General features: G+C 37.1%; 1 protein-coding gene across 2 annotated transcripts in view; it reads left to right on the forward strand.

Annotated features, from left to right (window-relative positions):
- Nmt (N-myristoyl transferase) overlaps positions 1–25,731 on the forward strand; it is a 338,957-nt gene extending 313,226 nt beyond the window's left edge. For both annotated transcript variants that reach the window (XM_089256021.1, XM_089256022.1), the window contains one exon: positions 25,189–25,731. In XM_089256021.1, coding sequence (XP_089112147.1) covers positions 25,189–25,209 — 21 coding nt within the window. In that variant the 3' untranslated portion in view covers positions 25,210–25,731. The remainder of the gene's footprint in view (positions 1–25,188) is intronic.
- The last annotated feature ends 701 nt before the right edge of the window (positions 25,732–26,432 follow it).

The raw sequence follows: 26,432 nt of genomic DNA on the forward strand, positions 1-26,432 counted from the left end.
TCTAAGGTTGTATAAGGTTCTTTAAAGAAAGAAAACAAAAAATGAGTAACAAGTGTGTGTACTTTTAATTACTTGTGTGGCTGAAAGCCACACAAGTAATTAAAAGTTCCTTCTATCAAGATTGATTGCTGAGTGTGGCAGACAAAAATGTCGCCAAATGGGTGAATCGGCACTGAAATCCATTGAGCTTATATTACTGGAGGGAGTATGACTCTGGGCCATAACAAGGATTTTTGTATTGTCTTGCCGCCCCCACCAATTCGGAATTCAATAATTTTATAACGATGTTCACCAAAAAATTGCCACCCGGGGCAGTTGCCCCCCCCCCCCCTCCTGCGTTCTAGTATCGGCGCTGGTATGACGTCAGTGGTCTACATCATTACTTGCAAGATCAAGTGACGCGTTGAATGTCGGCGCATCTCCGTTATTTTCTAATGGCATCCATAGTTGTTTAAAGGAGTTTAAAACAATAAATGAAAGAAATAATTTCAGTATCGATGATATGATTCCAAAATTAATGAAAGAGATAGTTCCAGAATTAATGAAAGAAAAAATTACAGAATTAATGAAAGAAAAAATTACAGAATTAATGAAATATAATTCCAAAATTAATGAAATAATTTTAGAATCAATAAAAGAATTCAGCATTAATGAAAGGAAGAATTTCAGCATTAGCGAAAGAAACAAATCCAGAATTGATGAAAGCAATTATTCCAAAAGTAATGAAAAATTATTCCAGAATTTTTGAAAGAAATAATTCCAGAATTGATGAAAGAAATAATTCCAGAATTGATGAAAGAAATAATTCCAGAATTGATGAAAGAAATAATTCCAGAATTGATGAAAGAAATAATTCCAGAATTGATGAAAGAAATAATTCCAGAATTGATGAAAGAAATAATTCCAGAATTGATGAAAGAAATAATTCCAGCATTAATGAAATAAATAAATTCAGAATTAATGAAAGAAATAATTTAATCTTTTTCTATCTTTAGAAGAGTTCTTTTTTTTTTAGTCTTTAAAAGGAAATTAATTGCAATATTTAGAGACTAAACTATGTTTCAATGAGGAAATTGACAGGCACGAACTGTTATTCAATGTGTCATATGTTTTGTATGATATATATGTGTATGTGGCCTCCTTTATTCATTACAGATGATGTGAAATAAAGTAGGTAGAAATGTAATCTCTGAAAGTTTTAATAAAAATTAAATATGCGCCTATTCGTGTGAAAAATATGCGTTTGTAAAAAAAGTCCTTGAATTTTTAAGTTTTACCTTGAAAAGTGCTTGAATAGTCCTTGAATTTTTTTTCGTTGGAAGAGTACGAACCATGTATATTTACTTCTTTTAAGAGAAAATTGGTTTTTCTTTTCATATTGAAGGTGAATTGATTTTGTCTACATTTTTTATTCATATAATGCACGAAATTAAACAAGAAAACAAGATTTCCATTTTTGATGCATTTTTCCGAATTCTATTCAGCAGTTAAAATTCAACCCTCTATATAATTGCATTTCTGTTAATTGCCTTCAAAACAATATGAATCGCTGGTCCCAATGAACTTTTCATAGTGTTTATATATTCCATGTAATACAATGGTATTACTTCAAACTTTTTGCAAAGTTTGGGATGTGTCTTTTCAGACGAATCTATTTTGCTCACTGATATTGCTCATCTCACCTTGCTAAGAATCTGCCTCTACTAAAAATGAAAGAAATGATTTGGGGAATCAAACTTAGGTTTTCATGATGCAATGCCATAACGTTGCCCACACAACTGCCTTGATTATTTACTGTCACACAATTTAAAGGATGTACTCATAAAGATATAAAATCAGGGTGTCTACCATCACGGGAAAGTCACAGAGTCCTGGAAAAGTCATGGAATAAGAAAAAGGTCACGAAAGTCCCAAAAAAGTCACAAAATTTGAGTCAAGGTCACAGATTCATGAAAGATCTTTTTTTCGATTTTTTTCCTTAAAATCTAGACTTTGAAGAAGCTGTGGCATTCAATATTTCTTTATTCTCTCTCAGGTTTTATTCATTCTTTTTTTTTTTTTTTTGCCCCAGAGGGATGGATGGGTGAGTAGCAACAGAAAAGAACAATGCCAATATATAACCATCTCGCACGAGCATTGAGCACTCTGTGTGCTTCGGGGATCACCCTGGTGCTCGTGAGCAACAGAGTGAAGATGCCTGATCTAGACGGACACCTAAGCATGACGATAGAGTAAATAACAAGCGTCTAATATTGGACTTCCAAAAATGTGAAAAGGAATATTTGAAATTCATCCTTTTAAAAAACCCTTGGTTTGTCTGCATGAGTTAATGTAAGATGCCTTCATATACGAGTGGAACCGTCAGCCATTTTGGTCCTCGCTGAGATCCTACAGGGTTGCTGCACTTAATTGTTTCGGAAATGACCGCCAAGTAGCCACTACCTGTCTTACACTGGGGCAGACATTATATGGGTGGAGAAAAAACTATTTAGACTTTATGAACAAATAAAAACTTTTCTTGTCTGGACCTTTGAACATCTGTAATATTCCCCCTAAAGCAGTGTTCTCAGGATCACATGATAATTCCTAGAGAAGGAGGGGGGAACCTCTTAAAAACAATACTGGTTTTCCGTAAAAAGGACATGATCTCCCCCCCCCCCCCCCCCACATCATAGAGCAAGGCTGTTGGATCTTTGGCGGGTCCGCAAGCCAGAGTTTTCACTTGGGGGGCGGCTCTGTAATAAATTTGTAGCATGAAAAAAATTATGGTGTTTGTCTCCGGCCTTAGGGCTGCAGCCCTGTCAGCCTCATCCTTGTGGGAGACAGGTGAAAGGGCACCAATTTTTCCCCCTGCGAAAGAATTCTTTTTAAAAATTATCATCCATTTATTTTGATTGCGTCGCTCACGTTGACTTGCTGTGGCGAAGGACGAAATCGTACAGTATACACATTTGACAGAACGAGAGTGTTTAAGAGAAGACCTACATCGGACTTGTTTGCCTTTAATTGTGTTGCGACATAACTTTTAGGCCGAATTTAAAGGAGTGCCACAGTGCCTCCAAAAGTGGCCGTCAAAGCTCCTAGGAGCATCATGGCCCGCCAAATATAGATTTGTGCGAGCAAAACCTATGCTTTAAAGTGGTTCTTTTATATGGTGAAAAAACTGCCAAACTTCTTGGGAAGCCGGCGATGAACCATGAATTACGCAAGGGAGGCAGCTGACAAAAGAAAACCATTGGAATACGGTAACAAGCTTGTGATCTAGACCGGAGGTCTAACCTTTTTCCAGTCGCGAGCACTGCCTGTACCCATCATTAAAAGAAGAGCACTCTTATGTCATGTTTGACATATGAATGCATGAAATCCGGATGATTTTAATAATTGAATGCAATTTGCACAAGGTGTTTAAATGAAACTTCGATCAAGTGTTCGTGAGCACAAAATCGGACATGAGCATGGAGCACTCTGTGTGCTTTGGGGATCACCCTGGTGCTCCTGAGCAATGGATACGTTTTGTCTGCATGCCTTAATGTAAGACACCTTCATATACGAGCGGAACCGTCAGCCATTTTGGTCCTCACTGACGTCCTACAGGGTTGCTGCACTTAATTGTCGCTTCGGAAATGACTGCCAAGCAGATTTAAAAAAAAGGATAGCGTCGGAGACTTGCATGGCAACCTAACACAATTCCCCTGCGCTGAAAATGGGGGGGGGGGGAACAAATGCGTATGATGGAAAAATGATAAATTTCAGTGATAGAATTTCTGTGGGAAATAAAATACATGAAATTATTGGTAGCCACGAGTGGAATTCGTTACAGTTCGTGCACGATTGCGATGTAAAATTCAATTACACACTAATAATTTATGGCAATAATATTCATATTTATTTTTGAACTTAATTTTTTTTTCTGTTTTAGCAAAAATGATGCATACGGAAATACTTAAGGTGGAAAAAGGGGGTGAAATTCATTTCCCCTGATTCTTAATTTTAGGGTCGACATAAAAAAAAAGTCTTATTTATAGAAATGACAATTAAGATTACATAAAGGAAATAACTTCAGAAACATTAAAAACCCAGAAGAAAAGAATTTCATAAATGGACACTACTGACTCTGAATATGAAGAAATTTATTAAAAAATTCATAAAAATTTTAGAAGCATGTTTGATTATCATTTCATTTGAATTTTCTTTAAATGCTGAATAGCACATACAGGTTCAATAATTTCTGAGCTTTTCTTTTTTTTTTGATGAGCTCAATGAGTGAATAAATTTATTCAATAAAAAATATGCACACACATAATTAATGTACATCACTTATGAAAGCAAGAGTTTACAAATATCATATTCATAATACCACACACGTTTCTACACTATATAATGAAATACCACCACATTACACTATATAATGAAATTGCAGAAAAATCTTTAATAACAGATCAGGAAATTTGGAATTTTATTGCAGACAAGTTACTGACACGAATATAAATGATATGTAGTTCTTTGCTCCAAACTGTGACCCAACAGCAATTCATCTGGAAAAAAAATTAAAATTATTCAGATCAAGCAGTTACTTCTGGTAAGAATCCAGTGTGTTCATGGAGTTTCGTGTGTGTGTGTGTGTGTGGATCATGTGCAACACAAGAGTATTCTATACATGACACAGTGTTGAGCTTCTATAAGTGTTACTACAGAATTGCTTCAGCATCAATTATTTGGTGAAGGAATGCAGAATGATTCCTGGTAGAAATCCACAATGATCCTGGGTGTTTCAATCATATGCAACACAAGGGCATCTAAAAACTCTAAACATGGTGTCCAACTCGTAACCAGAGAGTAAATTTTTCAATAGCCTTTTTTACCCCTTCCATATTCGCAATACTTGCCTGGGAGTCTCTTCATTTAGTTGAAGAAAAACTGTTACTCAGGGTTCGACAAATTTTAAGTCCATATGATGACTATAAAATCTGTATTGGCACTTAAAAATCAGAAAATAGACTCCAATTTAGCTATCACATAGAAAATTTTAACAGTTGTCTTTTAACATAGAAAAATGATAGAAAGTAAAAAAATATTTAGGACTGTTTTTCTTGAGCTTAAGATCATCCTTGGCTCCTAAGAAATTTGGCTGATGCTTAAAATTACTTCAATTTGCCAAGCCCTGACCTACATCTTTTTTATTTATACTTACATTTTGTATATGTGTATCATAAAGTCCATTAATGTACTTTTCAATTACATTACCAGTTTATTATTTCAATTATATTTTCCTGAATAATTATTTGTTTCTTGTTCAGTGAAATTGTCCTTCAATTAATCAAAATACAAATAAGTGGCACGAACAGAGTTTTCTCTTAACGTAACCTAGGTTTTGTGATGGTAAAGGAAAACATAACAATGGGAATATATTTAACATACAAGAAAGATTGAATTTGTGCGAATGAAACAGTTCATATTTTCAGTGAACATCATTAGTGTGATTACAATCTGGACAATGAATATAAAACCATTTTCATGAAATGGGGGAAATTTCATAAAATACGTATTTACATGTAGTATTGTTATGTGTGATTAGTTGTGAAAATTAGTGTGTTCTGATGTTGTGGTAATGGACATCAGAAATAAGTGTCCACCTGTGAATGAGAGAAACCTGATTTTCACGTTTTTCTTGCCATCATAATAATGTCTTATGTGCTTGTACATCTGTGTAATGAGATTTGTTGTTGACAGTTGTCACAAACTTTCCTACCTTCTAAATCTTTTGCACACATTGGACACCTTAATGCTTATTTTCTGAAATAATTGTATATTCATACTAGGGCCCCCCCCCCCGATGCCTACGGAGTCCAACCCCTCCGACTCCTCCAATGGAACTAACTGCTCGTCACATCTGCTTTAATTATAAAGCAAAATATTCCTCAGGCACTGCAAATGCCTGCTAAATAATTATTCATTGCCAGTTTCCCATTCTGATTTCGATAAGCAATGCACTGCCATCAGAAATACAACAGAATACTCGATGCACCGCAATACATACGTGATACACCATGGTAGGCAATACAGCTCAATAAGTAATGCACCACTATATCAGCAATACAGCAAATTAAGTAGTTCCCTATATATACGGTGTATCACAACACGCAAAGCACCACCATCGGCAATAAAGCGCAATACTCAATACAGCACAAAATGTAATGTACCACCATCGGCAATGCAGCAATAAGCAATGCACCAACATCAGCAATCAGGCAAAATATATATATAAGTAGCGTACCATGATAAGGAATGCACCACAATACGCAGTACAGTGCAATACACGATGCATCGCAATAGGCAAAGTACCATAATATGTACCACAATACACCATTAGCATTACAATAAGCAATACAGCACAATATGCAATGCACCACAGTACGCAATGTATCTCATTGAACAAAACACAATAGTATGCAATGCACCACAATACGCAATAAGCAATACAGCACGCGATGCACTACAATAAGGAATGCACCATTATTTGCAGTACGCCGCAATAAGCAATACACCCCAATATGCAATAAGCACTCATTAAAATAAGCAATACAGCACGCAATGCATTACAATAATTTGCACGCAATGCAAATGGTGGTGCATTACTGATTGTAATGCACCACCATTTGCAGTGCACCACAATAAGCAATAGAGTATAATATGCAATCCACCACAATACACAAACACAATGTATCGCATCAAGCAAAGCAGAATAACACGCAATGCACCTCAATACACAATAAGAACTGCATTACAATAAGCAATACATCCCATTATGCACTACAATACGTAATGCATAACAGTACAAATCAACAACCAGCAAAATCAGCAATGCACTGCAATCAGCGAAACATCGCAATAAGCAATTCATCACAATACGCAATGCAGACTGCATCGGACTGCATTATAATAAGCAATACAGCATGCGATGCACTAAAATCAGCATTGTATTGGCAGTGCACCACAATAAGTAATACAGCACAATAGCCATGCTCACTGCATTACAATAAGCAATACAGCACAATAGCAATAATCACTGCATTAGATTAAGCAATACACTACAATATGCAATGCATTACAATAAGCAATACAGCACAATATGCCATGTATTACAATAGGCAATACAGCATAATATGGAATAAGCACTGCATTATAATAAGCAATACAGCATGCAATGCACCATATTGCAGTGCACTAAACTAAGGCCCACAGCACAATAAGCAGTAGACACTGCTTATTGTAACTACTTATAATAAGCAATACGGAACACGATGTACTACGTAATGCATACAATATGCAATACAATACAATGCCCATACTGCATTGATGCATAACAATACGCAATGCACCGCATTCACCATATTGCAGTGCACCACAATAAGCATAATGTACCATACAATGTGTATACTGCATTGATGCATAACAATATGCAATGCACCACATTCACCATATTGCAGTGCACCACAATAAGCAGCAGGCATGACATTATAATGAGCAATGCTTCACACAATGTACGTACAACACGCAATATAGCACAAAATGCAGTACACCACAATACGCAATAAGTACGTGATGCACTACAACACGTAATGCATAACAATATGCAATACACACCATAATAAGCAATAACAGGTCAATACGCAATAAAGCACTATACATCGCAATAAGCACCACAATACACCATAACCACTGAAACACAATAAACAAGCGATGCACTATAATCAGCGATGCACAACTATTTGCAGTACACCGCAATGAGCAATACAACCCAATACGCAATGTGCCACAATAAGCAATACAGCCTAATACGCAATAAGCACTGCATTGCAATAAGAAATACAGTACACGATACACTATAATGCCCCTAACAATTAGCAATGCACCACAATAAGCAATGCATTAGAATGAGCAATACAGCACACGATGCATTGCAATGTACCAGTATTTACAGTGACCTGCATAAGTGAAGCACCATAATATACGCAAAAAGTACTGTATTACAGTAAGCAATATATCACTCGATGCACTGCAATGCGCCACAATAAGCAATACAGCATAATACGCAATGCTACACCAACAATGATTTGGTACAATAAGTAATGGCATTAGGCAATGCAGCACAATAAGTAGTGCAGCCTTATATTAAGGGCACCACAATGCAACGTATGTCTTTATCTGCCAATCAACAAAACAGTTTCGAACAACTATTTATTTCTATTATTACAAATTAAAACATTAGTTAAGACATCAATTCAAGGGCAAACCCTTCACTAGTAGGAAAATCGCAAAGTATACTTATAATGAAACGACTAGGGCAGAAGTGACACTCAGCTATGGTCTTCAAGAAACGATGTTTGACCACAGATGTCAGTAGAATCACACAGACTTCGGCGACGAACCCAAGGCGTCGACGAGGCGGCGGAATCGGATCACGGCAGATCGACAGAATCGCACTTTGTCTTCACCGATCAAGCAGTAGAAGTCAGATGACGGATATCATGACGAACCCAGGGCGTAGTAGGTGAGGCGATATTATATCACGAACACCGGTAGAACCACACGAGGTATTCAGCGATCAAGTGATGGAGTCCAGTTAACGGATATCTCGACGAACCCAGGGCGTTGACGAAGAGGCGTCGTTAGATCGCGGACATCGGCGTGCTACACGTGGATTTCGATGTTCAAGCGGTGGAGTCCGATGGTGGACGTCGTGACGAAAGGGTAGCATCAGATTGCAGCGTCATACGAGGAAACTATCAGATCACTGTTATTGACCATGCCAGCCAACGCCAGATCGCAATCGGCAAGATCTACGAAGGCATTAAGATCGAGAACGGACACCAGCAGACATCCCTGAACGGCATTCTTGGAGAGCAACTGACGGGAACTTGCGTGACGGGAACATCGGACCAGCCGAGTTGTTCAGATGATTAGCGATTCTAGCGCTATAAGACTGAAGGCCGATTTGAAGCACGGACGTGATTATATATAGCTCCCAAATCACTAAGCATGCAAATGAGGAGTAACGCACATGCGCCCCCCATCGATATCGGCGTTCCAAGCGGCAAGTTCGCAAACTAGTTTCCCTTTCTTCCTCAAACAGTTTGTGACACATCGGCACCAAAAACGTCCGTAAGTAACAAGTTTGTTTAGTCGACAGGAAATAATTATAAGCATAAAGTATATAATAGACATAACACAAACTCAATGATAAAACATAACACATGCACTACCATAACATCAGGGGCAAAGGTCAGGCGAGCGTCAGCAAGGCTATGTTACAACAAAAAACAATGCACCACTATATCAGGGCATCACATTAAGCAATACAGCACAATACTTAATGCACCTCCATCGGCAATACAGAACAGTGCTTATTGCACCACCATGGGCAATACAGCGCAGTGATTATTGCACCACCACAATACAGCACTATAAGCAATGTGCACCACAGGCAATACAGCACAATACTTAATGCACCTCCATCGGCAACACAGGACAGTGCTTATTGCACCACCATTGGCAATATAGCACAATAAGCAATGCACCACCACAGGCAATACAGCACAATAATTAGTGCACCACCATATTCAAAGCACCGCAATAAGCAATGCACCACTATATTCAGTGCACCACATTAAGCACAATACGCAATACACCACAATAAGCAAAACAACACAATGCGTAATTTACAATACAGCACAATAACAAATACACCACCACTGTAGGCAATACAGCACAATAAGCAGTGCACCACAATACACCATAAGCACTGCATTAGAATAAGCAATATGGCACGTGATTCACTAAAATACGTAATGCATAACAATGTGCAATTGGCCAATATTTACAGTGCACGACAATAAGCAATGCACTGCAATACCGCATAATATGCGATGCATCACAGTAAACAAAGCACCATAATACGCAATGAACCACAATAATCCATGAGCACTGCATTACAATAAGCAATACAGCACTCAGTGCACTACAATGCGTAAAGCATCACAATCAGTAATGTAGTAATGTGTGTAATCAGTAATATTGTACACCACAAATAAGCAATGCAGCATAGTATGAGATGAATCGCAATAAGCAAAACACTATAGTACACAATGCACCACAATACACATTAAACGTGGCATTACAATGAGCAATACAGCACGCAATGCACTACAATATGCAATGCACCACAATCTGTAATGCACCATTATTTTTGCAGTGCCACAATAAGCAATGCAGCACAATGCGCAATGAGAAGCAAGTATTCAGCCTCGACTCAAAATGAAACCTGTCAATTTCCCCATAAATAGATCTGTCCAATGCCCCGCCCTGGGTACCCGGAGCCTGTGTGTTGGGAGCATTGGTGATGTATACATACCTCTGGGTACATGCACAAAACTTGATCCCTACAGGTCAAGCGGTTCCCGATGTCCTCAAGAGTTAAATGAAAACTCGACCCAAAATCGTAGCCAACTTCCGTAACACAAAAGCATCACCCATTTCTGTAACATAAAATCGTCACTAATTTCGGTTGCCTTTTCGAGTTTGTGATTTTATATTATAGAGTAGATTTCTTGTATTACACTTACCATGATACACCAAAATGTAACTATTAAAAAATACCCAATAGCATTGAGCATGCTTTTTTTTTACCATAAATGACATGAATGTCGCTCTCCACTTGTTAATACAAGATATACAGAAGACTGGATGTTGTGAAGATATTTATTATTAGAGATGTTAATTTTTTAAGGAAAAAAATTCGGACCCAGGGTTCGACTCCCGAAGTCAAAAATTAACAAATCAACGATTGTAATGCCAGTTAAATTTTTTTTTGAGAGTTTTCTTATATCAGTTTCTAATTCCCCTCAAATATTACTCACAGAACATATTAAATGTAAAATACAGACTGAAAAATAAATTAGGTGAATTTTTGGTTCATTATTTCTCAAATCTGTGGCTTTTTCTAACTTGCTGTGTGTTGAGCATTTGAAGCTGTAGGCTTCTCTAAGCATTAAATGGTAAATTAAAGAAAGAAAACATGCTGGCAATATTAATAACTGAATTTTAATATTTTTGAACATTGAGGTTGTTTTCATGTATCTATGGTTTGAGCAAAATAATTTCATCAAAATTTTTACTTCACAATCTTTGAATCCATTTTTCGTGAAATGTCAATTTTTGTCATTGCGCACGCAATTACACAAAAATGGTTAGACCAATCATTATGAAATTTTATACACTTACTAAACTAACTTAGGACTATAGAAGGAACTAGAATCTCTGAGATTCCATAGCTGCCAACTTTTGAAAATGAAAATTTGGGAGATTTTCGCACGAACCCGTACTTTATGCTAAAACCACTTCCTAATAAATACGAAAGGGATTTTTTCCAAACAAAATAGAGATTTTCCACACATAAAAGTTAAAGCGTAGGGAATAAAATTCCTTCTCAGAAACTGAAGTCAAATTAAAATAGGGGTTTTACACACATGGAAGTTAAACCCTTGGGAATAAAATCCCTATGCAAAAAACAAGTGAAATTGGAGGCCAAAACTTCAAAATGGTGATTTAAAAAAATAAATATTGTGTTCAGTCAGAAACGCGGTGAACAAACGTTCTGCGCGAATGACCCCAAAATAATCGGAAGATGAAGGGGAAAAAAGTGTCAATTTTTGAAGAACACTGACTTTTTGTGACACTTGCTTGATGTTTTTTTTTTTCATTTCACATGAGTGATGATGGCAGTCTTTCCATGGCCGATGTTTATGTCCGTAACACAACTTGTACAAAAAGGAAAAGTCGACCCTTTTCTGGAACATTTGATGAAAGGAAATTCATCGGAATAAGTATCTTTAAAATTGAGTATGTTTTTGCTTATCAGTATTCGTGTTTTCTTATATCGCGCATACGTAACTTCAACGAAAGAAATTTTGACCATATGTGCGTCACTATAATCTTCAATTATTATCAAGAACTATTGGCTGCTAAGCTATTTACCTGCACAGTAAGACAAACAACTTTCTTGTTACCTATCAGAGGGTTTGTAAAACTTCTTTAAAAATGGAATTTCCCCATTTATGACGTGTTACGTCATTTTGAAAGGAAAAAAAACAGAGGCAAAAGACTTCATGCCCCACAAGAAATTCCTTAGCGATGGTTTTCATAAGAGGAGATTTTTTTTTTTTTAATGAAGTAGGGAATTTTTAGGGACAATTAGGGGTTTTTTGTGATTTTGGTAAAAATTCGGGAGATTTAAGACTTTTTCGGGAGGTTGAGGGATGAAGCTAAAATTCGGGAGACTTGGCAGCTATGTTTTATAATGCATGTTATTACAAATATTCTTGAGAATACTCTCTGGAAGGACTTCTATAGCTGAAGAATATATTCTCATCGAGGAAAATATTCTCTGGAAGGACTATTAATCTTAACCCTTCCCAAATTATGGCATTGTCTTGAAGAAGATTAAGAGTAGAACAAATGAGCTTTGAAACATTTTGTACATTCATAAAAAATATGTGAAAAATAACTTGAAAATAAATTTGTGTTGTAATTGCCAGTAGTGTATTTACAGGGGGACTGAGCGGGCTATAGCCCAGGGTGGCAAATTAGGAGGCGCAGTGAATTTTGGAGTATAGAAAGAGAAGAGAGAAAACCTTTTTTTTAAATTCACAGTTCTTAAACGTGAGGAAGTCCCATGTGTCATTTCTATAGTAAATAACATATAATTATTAAACCATATTCTTTTTAGTTTTGTTTATTTTTTGTGTTTTTTTCCACACAGACTGTGGTTGAACCTTCCTATTTACAGTGTTAATCACCGCCTTCCCAAATATTATTTTCACAAGTAGAGGTGGGAGGGTGAGTAGGCGTCCAGTGAAGCAAACAGCACTCATTTCAGATTACTGAAGGTGTTGGGAAAAAGACAAGAGTTCAGCCGACATCCCCAAAGAACAGGGTGGTATTTTCTTTGGAGGGTGTTTGTAGAGCGGTCAGGAAGAAAAAAAAGGGATTTCTCTTTCTTATCTATGGAGGGTGTTTGCAGAGCGTCAGGAAGGAAAAAAAGGGATTTCTCTTTACATGACTGGAGGCTGCTGCACCCTTCCCAGCTGACCACAAAGAACATTTCAATAGCTCAGTTTCGGCTCTCTTTGAAAGTAAAAAGACAGAACATTCTACTGATTTTAACGACGCCCGCCATATAAGAAAAAATCTTCTGCAACAAAGATGCTTTTATTGTTGGGCTATGCTATGGTTGACCATCTGGGGGATAGAAACAGTGTTAATACAAAAAAAAACCCGCCACAATAGGCAAAATGCCCTACGAGGTGGCTGATGAAAAGATGCCCATAACAAATATGGGTGTCATATATTTCAAAAATACAGCAACCTAATTAAAAATGCAATTACAAACAATATATATATACATGATAAAATATTATTCAATGCCCATAAAGAATACTTATGGTTGTCTTATTCTATGTATGGATAGCTTCTCGATTTACCCCACCATGTTTATCGTATTTCTTTTTAAATGTGTCAAATGTATTAGAATTTACCACTCTAACAACCCTATTAGAGAAAAATTCCCTGTGACACCATAACCTATAATTGTCCCTTACCAATCGATACAGGTGTCCCTTTGTAAAAGCAGTCAATTGACGGTGTACTAATAATTCATGGTCCATCTTTTTCATCCCGTTGAAAATTTTGAACACTTCAATCATATCTCCCCGACACCTGCGTTCATGTAATGTAAACAGACTACAATTTAAGTGGCTGTAAATTGAATGGATGAATTACCAACAAAACGGAAAAAAGCTCCTCCTGATTTTACTCTTTCCTAGTGAAAACAAAGTAAGTGAATATCAAATATAGCTACTCATTTTTCATAAGGTCATACATTTTGTATTCTCTGAGAGTTTTCTTGAATGATAATTTATGAACAATCGCCACATTTCAATCTTAGGTAATTTGAAATCCTCTGTAATATTTGTATTCAATTAGGGGCGTATAAGACTCATATTTTTTTATACGATACATCGATAAATTGAAAAAAGTTTGAGCTAGTGCTCATTTAAGAAATTAAAGTAAAAAAGGAATATTTATTGCATTTCAGTTTCATTTTGGGTGCAAAACCACATGAAGTTGACTCACATCCAGGTGTTAATACAGGGACAACATATAAAAATCCTGTTTTCTCTGCAATCTTTATATTGTCTGTTCTTATTTGCTTCTCAGATGAGTAACAAACACGTCAGGTGAACAGTTTACATTTTACTTTTGCAGTTTGAACTATTGTTCATTTTCGTCTCAAAAAACACAATTTCCCAGAGATTGGCCTATTGAATTACATGATATTCAGCTCTCAATTAACCGAGTAGCATTTTTGAAATTCGCAAGCATTTGACAGTGATTACTGAGCATTCAGCAAGTATTTCCAAAATTAAAAGTAAGCAAATTTTATATCAGAAATGTGCGGCGGATGCGGGGCCTTATGTTAAGTTCATAAACAAAATGTCACATATTGATGGTTCTTTTTTCCGATACAACTACGCATACGTTCATGTGGTAATTATTTCAAGAAATGCGGTACTGTATTGAAACTACACATACCGCAATGAAATATAGAAACAAAAGACCACAGTGAAATATATATTAGTTATTGCTCATTTCGTTTATAATTCTAAATAAAAAAATTAATTACCACTCAGTAAATCCCATATTAATTCGTATTTAGAATCAATTTAATATAACAAATTTGATTGTTCAGACCTGTAGAAATGAAATTTTGGAAAATTGTCTGGAAACTGATGAACGCATTAAGTTTTGGAAACCATGTATATAGTTTCTTGATGCATTTTTGGTCACTGATTTTAAACGTGGCTCATTTTTGACTATCATGCAAAGATTTTTCACAAAAATTGATTTCGGTATAGCAGGAGAAAATCTATACAATGTGTATTATTCTAACCTTTTAAATACTAAATTAACGTTTCAAAGAATTTTTTACATAATCTTTGCATTATTACATTTTTTTTATTATGTAAATTAGCTTTCAATAGCATAGGGAAAAAAACAAAAGCAGTTTAATTAATAAGAATTTTCTTGTTTCTAAGTATTTACTGAGATATTTGAATTCGAAAATCGGAGGAAAGTTGGGAAAAAAGCAGCAAAAATTAACAGACAACGTTTCTTTCTCAACTTTTCTCTGATTTCAGAATTCCGATATCTCTGTGAATGTTGCACTTAGAAACGTGGACATTTCTTTGTTGGCATCAGAAGAGACAGGACAACAACTTTCTAATTCGGTTTTTGCGCACAGGTTGTCCACATATAAAAATAATTTTTTTTATTTTAATAACCACACAATCCCTTAACACATGAATGACGTAGCTGAAATTCCTGACTTCGCACAGTTACATTCCGCAAGAGTGACTTTAATATCTGTCACCGTTTTCTTGCTATTCCCACTTTGAAAACCATCAGGCGATTGTGGGACACTGTATATTCAAGTAATGCAAGCATTTAAATCAAACCACTGGCGGGCCCCGTCTAAAATTTTAATCGGTCCACAAAACAATTTTGGTAAAAGTATTTCATTATTTTAAAATACACTTTAGGACGTGCGGTTAAAGATAATATTGATAGATCAGACGCGGATTTAACGGTGAGCGCACGGTGACCCAGACATCTAAAGGACCTCGAAAAACCCAAATTTCACACTTTTCATAATTTAAGGGGCCCAATATTTTCTTTTGCGCCCGGGGCCTCGACAAACTTTAATCCGCCACTGGCATAGATATTATGTAATGCATTATTGGTTTTGTTGCTAGACTATAGCCAAGTGCGCACAAAGTACTCAGAAAGTATCTAGACACCATTGATTGATGCCGAGATACTTTAACATTCGAATGTATGCATCATACATTTGAATTAAATTTATCAGTGTTTTTTGTCGATGTGTCGACGCCTACAGGCCGGAGGTTGAGCACCCCTTCCTTTTGTTTGTTTATGATTTATTAGTAGTGGCATGAAAGGCGGTGGGGGGGGGGGGAGTTAGACTGAAACGGGAGGGGCGGCAAAGACATAAATACGGTCCTGGTGATTCCCTATCTAACATTGACGGGGGTGTCTTAATTTATTTTCTTGGACTATGGGAGATTATGACTGATAACAATGACCTGAAAATTATATCTCATATTGAGGCTCCACTGTACTTAATTTGGCTACACAGCCCTTGAAATATCTTGATAAATGGTCCCTTAAATTTGCCCAGTACTGTAACACAAATTATCGATTACTAACAAACACATAATTTTGTTGCTTATTGTAAAAAAAAAATAATACGGACAAAAATGAAAATAAATTGAAAAGTTTATTACTATTACATTTATTTTTAATCCCACGGCATGGAATATTCTCAATGTGCAAGAGATGAGTCGCCAAATCAGAAAAGCTCACTTGAGTGATCAAACAAGATTGCAGGGCTGACGTCCAATTAATTCGATTTCGACTTGTTTTGTTCATTAAAAATCTCAAAATTTATAAACTATTAATGATTCAAACATGTCATTTGTTTTAAACGCATAATAAAATAACTTACGAATCTTTCTCTGAAACAGCGATAACTCGCCAAACTAGGAATCAAAAACGTAAGCAATCAAATGATTCAGGGGCAACCTACAATTAATTCAAGATTCAACTAGTTCTTGTTCGTTAAAAATCCTACTTACGCATCATTTCTCCAAAGTCAAACGGAACAGAAAATGATATTGTGCATTTTAAAATCACCGTAACTCTTATGCTGCACACAACACAAAATTATGGCGCCAAATATCGTCTGCTATTTTCCACTGATTTTTTTTACTTTCATTTCATTTTTACTATCATTTAGTTCTAAAATATAATGGCATTATCACAAATATGATTGTAAAAAATTTTAATTCAAAATATAATTAAATTTCACTTACTTTGCATAGGGAAGCTCCGTTTCTCTGTGAGGAACTTAGCGCTCTAATGCACAGTTCACGATTCTTGCATTAGTCTATAAAACTCTGGAAATCCTTTTTTATCCGAATTTTAACATTCTGGAGCCAAAAATCACGGAATTTTTGCAGTAATTTCGGGAAAAATTGACAAAAATGATTCAAAAACACTCTAATAATATTAAAAGAAGGAAGACGTCCTAAGGATCCTACGGTAAGATAACATTGAGCAGCGCGCTAATTAGGATCAAAATGGCGTATGTGTCGGCCTGGGTATAAAGGGGTTCTACCTTTCAGTGGCGTCGGAGCGGGGGTGCTGTGGGTGCTCGAGCACAGTGCTATCTTAAGAGCATCATGAGCCCCCGGGCCAAGTGTTTTTCTGAGGCCCTACCTTGTAAATTCTAAAAAAATTCACCCTGATTTCAGTTTTGTGAGGCCACTCTTCTCTTGAGGCCCCCGGGCCGTGCCAGGGTGATTCCATGCGTTAAGACGGCGCTGCTCGAGCACCCACACTCTCTTTTAGAACAGGGCAGAGCACCCACAGAATTTATTCAGGAGAATAAAAACCTCCTATATAGATTTCTGATTTTTTTTCCGTAAATATCGAACACGAAAAAAAAAATGAATAAATGAAAAATCGCTGTTTCTCCTATCTATGAGTCTTGAAATTTTGCTGGAGTCCCAGTTGCCATCACAATTGATACAGTAAACATTTTACTGTAGTGCTCCCAGCGCCGTCTTAAGGCATGGGCCCACCCGGGCACCTTGATCAAAGAGAGGCCTCACAAAAAGGATCAGGTTGAAATTTTCGAGAATTTGCTTGATAGGGCCACAGAAAAATCAATTGGCCCGGGGGCCCATGATACTCTTAAGATGGCCCTGAGTGCTCCCCCGCTTTCTCACATTTTTGCTTAATTCCCCCCTTCCCTGTTTTGTCTAAGGGATGGAGGGTATCCAGATGCATATGTTTTGGTGTGGTGTCAGAACCGGGGGGTGCTGCTGCTACTTGAACACCCACAGTGTTTTGCAGTAAACAAAAAATGAAAAATCTATTTTTCTTCATCTTATATATCTTGTTCTGTCGTGTTGCTCTACTTATCTAGTGGTTATTTGTACAGCTTCAGGCATCTGCGATGGGTGTTTTTGGAGCCCACACCCGCTTTTTATTACTGTTTCTGTCCACGCAGGTAGGGGCGCAACTGGGGGGGGGCAGGCGGGTCTGGCGCACCGGGCGCTGATCTAGGAGGGACACCGAATTCATTCTTTAACTGCTTCCTCTACATGCAAGGGGCGACAAAATTCTGGTTGCCCCGGGTGACAAAGTATCTAGTTGCGGCCCTGCACGCAGGCGTCCTTCCTTTACCTCAGGGTAAAAGTATTTTACAATAAATGAAATTCTGCATTGATGATGGTGATGCAGACACGTTTCAGTCGAATAAATGAATGCCTGCAAAGATTTAAAGAAAAATTTGTCTCCTTGTTTATGACTGATACCGGCAGACGTTGGCGTACGCAAAGGGGGAGGGGCTAACCCACACCCCTCCCCCCCGAGCCAAGATTATAGTGTTATTTTACAGGAGAAAAACGTAAACTCTCCCCCCCCCCCCCAAGGAAAAAAAATATGAACCTCCCTCGAGAAAGGTCAGCGTACGTCTATGCCAGCAGATATGGGATAATTTGTTTAAAAGGTCTTGACAATGGTGCAATTGTGTGTAAATTTTTTTTCTTAGACCAGCGGTTCTCAATCGGTGCTCCGCGAAGTCCTTCCTTCCTGCTCACGCTTCTGGAGCCATGGCTCCATTTGGAGCAATATTTTTGTTTGGAAATAAACAGTGCCGATTACAGCCACGGTTAATACCTGAAAAGGGGTGTGCCAGGAGATCGGCCAAGACAGGGTGCCGCTGTATACAATATTTCCAAGGTAGAATTGGCGGCTCGTGACGGGAAATTTGGGGGGGAAGTGCCAAAACAAATTTTCATTCTTGGTAGGAGCCCTGTTTGCCCCCATCAGTTGGGGGGGGGGGTATGATTTTTAGATCTCTGTTTAAAGGTAGCCCTGCGCATGATCACATGGGCTCGAACATTTTTTATTTCGGTTGTTCCGAAGGATTTCAGGAGGGTCAATGATCTTGGATGAGGAAACGATTCACTTTGTATCTAGAACCATCACAAGGGTTCCGTGTGACAGAAGGAAGGCCCCCCTTTCTCAAACCGATACTAATCTCTTTGTTTTTTCACTTTCCATTTTGTTGAAGCAGACCAGACCTAGGCAGTTGCGAAAGGTGCGATCATACCTAGCCGCAAAATTTAGGGGGGCCGCAATTTTCGTAAAAGAAATCCTTTTCTTTTGAAATGGGAAACTATTTTTTTCCCCCTCCTGAAACTATGCACTAATTGCCTTAGTCGCCGTCGCCGTCTTTTGTTTTTACATGTTAGATAGCGAGTACAGTACTACCTATGTTTACTGCTGGCCGGAATGATTGCCAATATAGCGGCATTGCCCCTTTCGCAGCTCCCCAAAATAGTCTAACAAATAATCGCTTCAAAGCACCGAAACGGCACACATCAATATCGACGGCTCAGCGCGGTGCCCCTAGTAGCCGCAACGCACACTTTGAGAACCATTGGTGTAAATAAACAGTGAAGATGAAGTACAAACATAATTACTTTATCGAAGCTCTAGGCATTTCATATTTGGATTTTCCAACAGGCGAATTCACTAGATAGTGGTAAGATTCATATATATGTAATTCGTTGTTAAACTAAACTTACCAGCGATATCTTAGTAGATTTTTCGTACAGAAATTGTTTCTCATAGGATCTTGTTTCAAAACTTAACGGCAGAGTGTTATTTCTCTTATCGTGTTCGATTGTGTAAAAAAAGTTTTTCTTCGATGATAATACATCAGGGGTGAGTTTGTGTATTCTAATTTTCATTATTAATCCTATTATTTGAAAAATAAGCGGTGCGTAAGCTGAATCCAATGAAGATTGACGAGAAAAGATTATGTAAAATGCGAAGAATTCTATATTGCATGGGAAATTCATTTTTCCCAACGATTTCCTTATATATATTTAAATTTTTTAATATCTTTTTATCACTATTCAACGCAGGGCCATAACTAGGATATTTGCCGTCTGGGACAAACATTACTTTGCCGCCCCCACAACTTTAAAATTCGATAATTTGTTAATGTTGTTCTTTGTTCCCACCTAAAACTGTCGCCCGGGGCAGTTGCCCCCCCCCCCCCCGCAGTTACGGCCCTGTTCAAAGTACGAATTGAAATATTTTACTGCGGTATAGATTTTTATGATGATAAATTAATGATGTATTCGGTGCCCAAGAGTTAGTTGCGGGCCTGAAGCTGGTGCATCTGACTGCGTGAAAACAGCCAAACCTCTTTACGTGGCACCCTGAGGAAAAATTTTCAAACTTTTCTCTATTTTTTTCCTTAACCCTGATGTGGTGCCTTTTCTGTAGCTCCATGGGTCTGCATGAGTCACATCTCATTTGAGCCGCCCCTGCATATCGTATACTGAAAAAAAAAATTTATTTTAATTGTTGTTCCCCCTTCTTCATAGGGTTGTAGAAAAAAATTGTAACCAGTGCTCTGGCATGACTAAATACTAATTCAATTGGTTATGATTAGTGCCACAATAAATTTGGTTGGTGCTTGCCAAATTTTTTGAAATTTAATTTACTCTCGATTGTTCGAGTGTCTGCTTGAAGACCCTATTTTTATTTGACCTCTTCACAGTCACCACTTTTTTAATTATTGTATGTTATTCCAAAAGTATCCATCTACCTTAACCAGTCAGGTGGTTACGACAGCATACGCCGTCGCGCCAATATTTAATCTAATTATTTAAATTCTCATAATTTTTTTTGGTTGGTGATTTAAAAAAATGAAGTCAGTTTAAATGTATGCTCATAAAAACTTTTTATCAGGAAAATTCATTTTATTAGCTTCAAACGTTTAAAAAGGAGAAATTAATTGGTCACCTGACTGGTTAATTACCTTACCCTATCATAATTACATGCAAGTAACCATTGAAAACATTTTGTATAAATTCAAAGGTTTACGAAATAAAATATGTTCATAGATTAGGCTCGTAGCAAAAATAATTATAAAGAAAAACCATGACTTATTTAAGATTCCTGATTGATTAACAAGATTAAATCATTAAATTCATGAAACAAGATTCCTTGTTTAGTGAATTCTAATAATTCATTAAATTAATGAATTATTAGAAATTATTACTAAAGTATCTTATCACGGGAAATAAAAAAATAAATTTATTAAGCACAGATGATAATTTTCGGGATCGCTTCACTGATGCGGCTTATAAGTGTGGTACACAGTTTCGCATAACCAATGTCTCGCATGGTGAGACTTTAGCCCCGAGGCTCAAGCCACCCATGGTATATAGAATTTATACAAAAATATATTTGTGTTTTTTTTAATATTTGTTTTTACAAATACTCTTTCAATTTTTGATATCCTTCAAGAGGAAGGGCACCCTTCCCCCCCCCTCCCCGGCGAATGCCTGTGTGAGCACCCACTGGTCAAAAATACTTCCGACGCCCCTGTCTACTTTAATGCAATCATTAAAGAAATGGGCTCTATTAACGGTGGTTTCTTCTGATGCACATCACTGTCTGGTGATGCGCGTCAGTCTTCGCCGATCGTTAAGCCGATTGAACAAACTGCTCGATCAATCACATTGCTCCATTCAACGTCGTGCGGTCTTTTGCTCTGTTTTGAGCCCAATATTGTTATGCGTCGCAGCCCAACGCTGCTGTTGTGCACACGGCTTAATATCGATCAATAGTGCGTTCAGCAGTTTTGCATTCGCAGGACGCGTTTTCAACGAGCGCAGGTGCGCCCATGAAGCTTGCTTTGGAAAGTTTTGTGGTAGGTGGCGAAGAAACTCCGATACGACAGAAACATTGATGAGGGGTGGGGGGGGGTCTAGGGTTGCCAGACATCCGTATATACAACCGGCAAGGGTGTATGCAGGAATGGATTGCATTGAATACTCATGATAACCTGAGGACTTACGTGATTTCGCAAAGTTGATTGAAGCCATGGGTGGGGGATACGGAGGCAATGAAGACGATTGCCGCTTCCCTCCCCCCCGATTAAAAAAAATTATTGGCGTAGGCAGAAGAGCAAAGGGTGGACTGGACATTAGTCCCGCACCTTGTTAGGGAAGAAACCCGTATCCACTTATGCTTTTGGGGGGGGGGGGAGCCCTTAGGGTCCAGTTTTTATAGGGCATTGTATTTAAATTTAAAAGTTTTAAAAAATTTGAAACAAAATTCAGGTCATCTTTGTTAATTTACTTGTTTTCTCCCTTTCATTAAGACCCTCTATTTTATTAACTCATCCTACCCCGCCTCCTGGTGGTCGCTACTCACAGTTTGGGAACAACTGATGTAAGAAAACAGTCTAGCATGGCTTATTTTGTTGAATGCAGGGCTCCCACTCGTCCTACTTTTTGGTGAAATGCCCCACTTTGTCCTACTTTTTCAATAAAATCCTATCAACAAAATTCTTGCAATTTATTTTAATTGAGAAGGGAATCATGGACATAATGCCAAATAAAGAAATATAGTTTATTGCAATTAATGATTCTGCCAAAGCAGAAATTGTATTGTTTTTAAGGTTATTGGGGCCGGGTTTATGTGGACCATTGGGTGGTATAGTAATTTTTCATTTGCTTAGTTTGAGGGTTCTACAAGTATAGAAGTCATTAAAAACTTCTGCTTGGTTGAAAAAAAATAATTTAGTGTTATACTATTTCATGGTCTTGAACAGTAACTGACATTTATTGTTCAAAATTATGGTTCACGTTTTGTGTATAGGTAAAACAACAGTTTGCATAACAAAGCAGTTGGATACATAGGCCTATTCTAGGTTTTGTGACTCTTATGATACCCAATAAGATTGAATTGTCTTCTGTATTTTTTTAGGGCATGCAGAGGCACAAACAATATTTACAATGCTTAAGTAAAGAGCTAGAAATGAAAGTGCTTCATTTGTCAGAAACGATTACGTTGGCTTTGACCACTAAAATTTAAACAAATCCTTTTTGAAAGGGATGGACAACCAGGGCCGTCTTAAGGGTATCGTGGGCCCCTGGGCAAGTGGCTTTTTGCAGGCAGGAAAATTTAAACCGGATCTCATTTTTGTGAGGCCCCTGGGCCCATGCGTTAAGACGGCACTGTGGACGGCACAAAGAACATGTATTCAATGTATTATAAATACAAGTACCCCGACCCCCCCCCCCCCTAAATGACCTGCCTGCTGCCATTGACAACTAAAAAAATGGATGGATAATGCAGTAATACCATCTGGTCCACCTTGACTTATTTATATCGGACCTTGTAATTTACACATTTTTGCTTTTGGAAGTGGTATTGGAAGAGCATGATTCTTAAAAAACTTATATATCCTCATAATTTGCCATGTTTATTGTCAACGAGAGTTGTAACAGACTGGACTGTGGAAGACTCCCAAAAAAAATGTGATATATATATACTAGCTACAATACCCGGCGCTGCCCGGGTTTTCTTCAATGAGGCTTTTTGGATCATGCGATATCTCCCTCTTTCTTTGAGGGACATGCAAACCGTGTCTAAGTTAACCAATATGGCGACGTCCTACGCGACTCATGAAATAAACAAAAATCTAAATTTAAAGAAACGTAGAAATGAATAGTCCCCCCCCCCTTTTTTTTATGGGTGTTAGGTATTTCGATTCCCTCCCCCTGAACTTCAAGTTATCTATTTCTGCCTGTTTCAGCTTCCCAAAATGCTTAATTAAAGCTGTGGAATTTTTTCGATGCACTTTACGGGGCCCATAACTAATTTTAAAAACATCCTAAACTATATGAATTTATGCAAATAAATATCAAAAGACATTATTTTTCACATTTTATTATTACAATACGGAGACATTAATTTTCATGCTTGAGAAGATGTAAATAAAAAGTTGAAATCAATGTTATTGCATGAATATCGAACTCGAAAGTAGGTCTGGCTAATCACTTCATATTTAATCTCCTGGGCTTCGTATATCTCTAAGCGAACTCAATATTTCAAAAATCGAGGATAAAATACAACTTTTAAAATTATTGATGGGGTGGAAAACCCCACCAAATTTCCGCATTTCTACAGTAAAATCGGCAATTTTAACACTGATTTCTATGGGAATCATCCCTGCCTGACCCTCAAACTGATGCTGATGATGATTATGACGTCTATTCGAAAAGCCTCATTACTGGGAGGATTGAGAAAGTGGCAAACCATTATAAAGGCATAAACTATTATACATATACTAACAGGATTAAAGAAGTGACAAACTGTTGTAAAGGCATATACACGTCTTAAACGCATTGCTAGGGAACCACGGTAACCAAAGTAAACTTTCGGAAAGTGATTGTTGAGGCCCAAAAACCATTGTTGCCCGACAGTTTTTCGCCCATTTGGGACACTTGCCCTGCTCTGACGAAATTTTAAAGTAGCCTATCGTTCAAGTCGGGTCCCATTTGGTATATATGCCAAATTTGGCGACGATCGATCTAAAATTGTAGATTTGTATAGAGAACATACACACACACACACACAGACAGACACACACACAGAAAATCAATTTTATATATATAGATATATATTGAGGAGAGCAGAAAATAATTATCTGTGGTTACTAAGATCCTATTTTTAGGATCCTATCTTACAAGATACTGAAATAGTGCGCTATAAAAAATTTTTTTAATTAAAAAAAAAAAATTTTAGTGCTTTTTTTATTAGCCATGATTGATGTTGTCTGGGGGGGGGGGGGGGTTCCCATCCTACGTTTTCCAAGTTTTTTGAGTGTGAGCCCTGTGAATGAAAAAAGGTCACAGAAAAGTCATCGAATTTTGCTTTTGCTAGATAGCCTGCTGAAATTCACATGCCCAAAACACTAGTTGAACTACATCTCATGCATGACTTAATAAACCAATAAATGCTCCCTGTTTTTCTCATCCATTCTGCTACTGAGTGGATTAAATGCATTCTGAGGCTAAATGACAAATCTGGGAATTAAGAAGCCTAGTTGAGTGATTGTTAAATTTGTATGCCAATTTTTCTGTTCTTAAATTATTTTGTATATATTTTTAGGTCGGACTTGTTTTGCAGTAACATCTGACTGACCTGCAAATGAACGTTTTTTTTAAGAAGTCAATCTATGAAGACTTTTTTTTAAATTCTGAGAGGGAACATATCACACCTCTGTGAATTTCAGTCGCATAAAAATTTGGATATATGTGATATATGAATATGTATATTATATATCTGGATACTCAGAGATATATATATTTAGTCTAAGGTCTTGCACTTTAAAAATTGCGATATCATTTTGGATATTTGTATGTATCAATGCTTGTTTTGAAAAACTCAGTTGTTGAGTTATTGCATTTTTGTAGAAACCTTGTTGAAATTTTAATTAGTTTTTAAGTTACTAAGCGTAAAATATATGTATGTAAGTTACTTCTTTCCCCAAAGAGTTGATTCGCAATAAAGAAGCCAGTCATTTGAAATTCCCTTCTGATGAAAATTTAACTGTAAATGCAGCGAACTGCCCATTTATACCCTTACAAGGAATAATTCTATTTCTTGTGAAACTGAATTTTTCTGTTGTTATTAAACTTCTTTCAATCAAAATTATGCTTGTTATTATTTTATGTAACATACGGCACACATAAATACAAACCTACAGCATGAACAGAAAGCTGACACGTAACCATTGGCACTTCAACATATTCAATTCAAGAACGCTTGAACAATATTAATTTTTTCACAAGAAGAAGAAAAAAAGTAAGACAAATTTGTATGATAATGTAAAAAAAAAAAATGTCCCAATGCATTTTGGTTGAAAAACTATTCGTAAATGTGGGGATGAGGCAAAAATCTATTTCGTACAGAGCACTGATAGTAGTGATGTTTTGTACAAGTTCCAGGGAGCGATAGAAGCTACGGGTATAACAGAGGATCCTATGGATTCGATTGCGTTGGGAGAAAAAAATTTCTGAAGAAAGGGTGAGATGGGACAAAAAAAAGGTGGGGAACTATGGTGTAGAGCAAAGTAAAATCCTTGCTCACAAGAAAGTGTGTTCTATGGATCTTCGGTCAACAAGAGATTTAGTTAACCAGCAAAAATGTAAACAAATTTTGACTCGGTTAACAAGCCATGGTTTGCATCACGAGCAAAAATTTTGCACTGTTTACTCATTTCCACGTTGTCCCAACTGAGCTGATAGTTTTTCTTCTTTTGTCCACATAGACACTGGAATAGTGGGTAATACACTATATACCCATAAGTATTTGGACACCTGTGATAGAAAATGTAAGGTTCAGGAGAAAAG

Source organism: Pholcus phalangioides, unplaced genomic scaffold (genome assembly GCF_987345545.1).
Source record: "Pholcus phalangioides strain wild (caught in Gottingen) unplaced genomic scaffold, Ppha-v1.0 ptg000004l_1, whole genome shotgun sequence".
NCBI lineage: Eukaryota > Metazoa > Arthropoda > Arachnida > Araneae > Pholcidae > Pholcus > Pholcus phalangioides.